Genomic DNA, 5,341 nt, shown 5'->3' on the forward strand with positions numbered 1-5,341 from the left:
TCAACAAATAAAAAAAAAGGGTTGACAAAGAAATATATCTTCAATTGTGGAAATCCTTCTTAACTATTTGAACCGCAAAAAGTATCAACATAATCTTTGTTACTACAAATTTAGTAATGCATATGTTTTTTTTTCTTTTCCATCCCACTAGTACTTGTCCTCAAAATTATATTCCAAATTCTCAATGGAGTATTGAATTTAAAGGTAGTAACTCATATTTCACTATTAACGTACAACCTTTTTATAGTGTTTAAATTATAAGGTTATTTGATAGTTCTATTTTTCTCCTTTCATAACATGTATATTCGATTGAAGAGTTAGTCTCGGTGATTAAGAAATAGAAGAATGAGAGTAAGAGAGGAAAAATAAGACAATGTTAGGTCATAGATTGAAACAAATGTGCGATTAGAAATAGAAAAGGGAAGTGAAAACGAGGTGTACATTTTCGTCTATAAACTAACAATAATTGTAAGAGTATTTTTAAACTATTTTTTTTAAGATGAGAGAATTAACGTAACTTTTGAAAATAAATAAATGTATTTATTATTATTATTATTATTATTTTGTAAAGGAAGTACAAAATTAAGGGATGTTAATTTATAATTTAGCCATTATTTATTTATTCTTTCTTTAATTTATCATCTTCATTTCACTTCTCTACTGCTGCCATACGGCTTCACTTTGGCTGTAAACTCCGCCTCCTCCTCTCAGAACCGTCTCTTCCGGCAGACTAACCGGCAGACTCATGGGTAGCGATCTACGCTTCGAGATCTCTCAAAATGCTTACATAAAGCTTGTTCTCCATGCCCTAAAGCACCGTACCTCCGCCGTCAACGGAGTCCTCCTAGGTCGCATCTCCGGCCCCAATGATGTCATCGAAATTTCCGATTCCGTCCCTCTCTTCCACTCCAGCATCGGTCTCCTCCCTCAACTCGAGATATCTCTCCTTCTGGTACTCCTTTTGAACCATTTTACAACGGAATTTCATGTTTAGATTTCTGCAAACTGGTTGCTCATGTGCAAATTTGCTGTGTTTGACGCCATGTTTACTTCCTTTTTCACTCCGTATTGCGATCTGCGATTGATGAAGCCGTGACATGCTTGATTTGTAATCAGATTGAAGAATATTATGCGGCCAAGGGATTGAATATCGTGGGGTACTTTCATGCCAATGAGCGGTTTGATGACTATGAAGTTGGCGGTGTAGCAAAGAATATTGGTGATCATATTTCTCGATTCTTTCCACATGCTGCTCTTCTTTTGGTAAGAGATGTCTTATTTTGCTTCATCTGTGTTGTTTTGTCTTGTATTTTTCTTTTGTTTGATGTATGCTTCTCTGCAGTTAGATCACAGAAAACTTGAAGTCTTGCCAAAGAGAAAGGATAGAAGCCCTGTAATGGAGGTGAGTTCATCGCTATAGAATTCTTATTATGGTTTTGTAAATTGTATTTGTACGTTACACTAGAATTTCCACCATGTTTCCTCTTTTTCTTTTGGTTCAAAATCATTTGAAGGAGCACTTATATATCACGAAGATGCAGAATTTGAATATTGTTGGAATATCGTAAAGTAGCTTTGTAATATTTCATATTGATAATTGGACCCTGTCGCACCACGAGGTGCTGTCAACGAGTCGGGTTGTTTGGGAATGCAGCCTCAAACGGGCGGTAAATTTTGTCCAAGGATAAATGTGGGTGAGAATAGCAAACAAGTACAAAAAAAAAAAAAAAAAAAATTCATATTGATAATTCCTTAGCTTTCCCAAATGCTGGATTTTACCTTATACTAAAATGTCACGAGAATGCTTTATAGCATCTCTGCCTGAGTCTTCTTTAGATAATTTCTCGCTCCTCTTCCATTCATGGAGAGTTGAATGTTAGATATCATTGGCTACTGCTGATGCTCTTTGAACTATAGAAAAACGTATGTTGGAGATTTTCATGTACTTGCTTACTTGTTATCATAGATTGCAGCTAGTAGTAGTAAGTAGTGAGTAGATCTTTAAATTTATTCAATTTTCTGAATCTGTCGAATGTTCTGTAAATTTGGCTGGCTTGTACTGATTCTGCATTGGATTGGATACAGTTTGTGGGGTTTCTTTTTAGGAAGTGAAAGTTTGCGAGAGGCAATAGGAAGTGAAAGTGTGCTCCAGTTTTCGTGAGAGCTGCCCTGCTTTAGATGTAGAATTTCATTAGATGCTCAGCATGGAATCTGTGGATAGATCTAGGAGAAACTTCAATAGAATCTTTTTTGCCCATTAGGTGGAGAGTCATTCCACTCCTTTATTTAGTTTCCCCCTCCTCAGCTAGGGCTTATGCTTAGTGTATGTTTAATTTTAGGAGGATTCTCCGTGGTGGGGAAGGCAAAATGGAGTGGATTTCTTTATTTCTTTCCTTTTGGGGTCTTTTATGGACTGTCAAAATTCATGCCAATTATCAGAAAGTGGTGGCTCGAAGCTATAGGTTTTTTCTCTTGTAAATATTTTTATGGTTTTTGGTGCAAGATCCAAGTGTTACACCAAATAAAAATGACTTGATTTGAAAATTTAACAGGTCAAGAAGTTCATTGAGAGAGTGCAGTGGTGGAAGCATATACATATCCATCTATATTGTGGTTCCGGATAGACCTGGATGTTCTCCTTTTATTCGTTTGCCTTCGCAAGTAATTTTATATTTTGTGAATCAACCTTATTGGATCATTCCCTTCTGCATTTTCTTAAACAAAAAAAAAAAAAAAAGTTTTATCCTGTCAGAGTTCCTTGTTGATTATTACCTCTTTTACCAGCTACCTTGGGTTGGACTAGTGACCAACGGCCAAAGAGGGAGCAACTTTAAGTTAGGTGGTCGGCTGTCTACATTAGAACACTATGAGTTTCCTTAGTACCTAAATGTAGTAGAGTCAAATAGTCGTGTAATGAGAATATTTGGGCTGGGAGGGGGGATCATGGGTATCACTTTTGTTTCCAAGTGGTTTCATACTCTATTACGGAGAATGATAGAAGCTACGATACTTCATTTGAGGTAGAGAATCTGTATTGGATGTTGATTTATTTGGATATGCTCTGGATATGTGTCCGATACGTGAATTCACGAATCTTGGTTTTTAAAATTTTTGGCTAGCATGTCCCCTCCCAGATACGTGAAGGGGCCCTTCATACTGGTTTCTTCTTTTTCCCTTTAAATTTTGCAACCACCCATTTAAGTAACCCATATTTGTCATAGCCCAAAAGAAGCATAAATTATGAACAAATTAAACAAAATATTAAAAACCCTTAGTCCCTATCTATTGCAACGGCAAGCAGACCTTCATCTTCTTAATTCATTCTTACCTTTGCAATTCATGACCAACCACCGTCCTCTCTATGCACCACCACCATCTTCTTCTTAATATGTATTTTTGTATTTGTGTTGTATCTTGTACTATTGTCAATTAATTTGACATTTTATTCCTTTTAGTGGGCTACATTTACTATCTTCTAGTTAAGTTTACATACATAAAAATCATAATTATTATAAAAAGTAACGTACCCATATCCTAGTTTTTTAAAATTGATGTATTTTTGTGTCCTATTTTTTGTCTGTATGTGCTTCTAACATAGAAGTTAAGATTTTGTGAATCAACCCCATTGTATAGAATTTAGATTTTATGAATTGACCCTATTTGTTGTCCCCCCCAAAAAAAAAGGATGTTTTGAATTGACCCTATTTGATCATTCCCTTATCCACGTTCTTTTAAAAAAATTAATTGAACTTGTTGGAGTTTCTTGTGGTTGTAAACGACTTAGAGTGATTGGATTTACTTCATGGTGGTCAACTACCTATGATTTAAAATCCTATGAGTGAGTATAATTGGGGGTTGTTGGTGTCATCAGAAATTTACTTTGAGATTTTGAGTCTTTTGCTAGCTAGCATTTCTAGATTCTGATTGCTTCTCGTTCCAATTTCCTTTTATCACCTTAGCATCACTATTTGCTCTCTCTAGTATTTAACTTGATTGCGAGATTTTCTGTGTAAGGTTTCTTTTGGATCCTTCAGTTTAATCAAGATGTGATTGAATTGTATGAATGTCTCTACTTTACACAATGAACAATATTGATTATCATGACTGTTTTGTGATGCCACTAAACTCTATGCCACCTAACCCGTCGTCATGTAAGATAGGAATATTTTTAAACTGCATGCCTCTTCTATATTGTTAGTTTCACCCTGAAATATGGTAGAGACGAAGCATGAGGAGATGGTTGCATAATGCTCTTCTCATTCATTTTGTTTGTTTTGTCGCGGACCAGCTATACACAAAGGAAACTTCCAAGAACTGGAAGCTGGCTGGATCAGATGGAAGCAGCCAGCTAACGATCAAGGAACCATCAGCAAATGTGGTCCTGTTGGATTTCATATCATCTGAAAAATGGCAAGATGTGGTGGACTTCGATGATCACCTCGACGACATTAGCAAGTACAAAACACAATCTCTTTCTCTTTTTGAATCATGAATGAGTTTAAAGCCAAAACTTTGTTTTATACTTCAAAATTTTGCTGCAGGGATTGGTTGAACCCAGACCTCTTCAAGTAGAGATCTTTTAGAAGGATTGGATGGAAAATGGTGCCGTGTGCTTTTCAAGGATTGAGAATATTGTTAGATGTATTGCTATTAGGTAATCATCGAATTTTATCTCATGAGACTTCGATTAGCCATCTTTGATTCAAGATATCGAAGTTCTCGATCTTGTACTTTTGAGTTCATCCCGAACCCCCACTTGTGACGTTTTAAAGAAAAGGACTTCTGAGTTCGGGGCGAATGTTTATGGAGTTAATTTGGAGGATGTACACTTTACACAATTTCTCATTCTTTGAATGTTTAGACAAACACTCTTAAGCATCGAGTATTAGTTTATTGGTTGAGAATGACATTGAAAATTATTCAAAATGAGAATTTTAGGAATGAAGTTATGAGGATGAGACCTTTAAGGGGACATTTATGCGCAGAGGTGGAGAGTCAAATTATTGGGGTGCATAGTTGAGTTTAGTTGTGATATTTGGTGTAGTTTTTCTAAATGAAATTGATTTTATCTTGGTTTTTTTCTTTGTTATTGTTGATTTTAATTTTGAACTACACATATTTTTCTAACCTTTTTAAGGCAAACAAAAAAATTCTATTTTTTTCCATTCTTCAAACATCACAAATTCTCTATAAAGTATTCATATATTAAATACAATTTTGAATTGAATTTTTGAACAATAAATTATATAACATATTTTGTCTCCATTTCTAAACATCAAACATATTTCAAACAAATTATAATAACTAAATACAAGTACTTAACACTCAAACATGAATACTG

General features: G+C 35.0%; 1 protein-coding gene across 1 annotated transcript; it reads left to right on the forward strand.

Annotated features, from left to right (window-relative positions):
* The first annotated feature begins 319 nt into the window (after positions 1–319).
* Positions 320–4,926, forward strand: EMB2731 (ER membrane protein complex subunit 8/9 homolog). Its single transcript, XM_039025007.2, has 5 exons — positions 320–952; positions 1,117–1,263; positions 1,343–1,402; positions 4,289–4,455; positions 4,542–4,926. Exons 1-5 carry the CDS (start codon positions 746–748, stop codon positions 4,570–4,572), a joined length of 612 nt encoding a protein of 203 aa, XP_038880935.1. The 5' UTR covers positions 320–745; the 3' UTR covers positions 4,573–4,926.
* The last annotated feature ends 415 nt before the right edge of the window (positions 4,927–5,341 follow it).

The sequence above is a fragment of the Benincasa hispida genome, chromosome 3 (assembly GCF_027475165.1).
Source record: "Benincasa hispida cultivar pf3 chromosome 3, pf3_genome.v1.1, whole genome shotgun sequence".
NCBI lineage: Eukaryota > Viridiplantae > Streptophyta > Magnoliopsida > Cucurbitales > Cucurbitaceae > Benincasa > Benincasa hispida.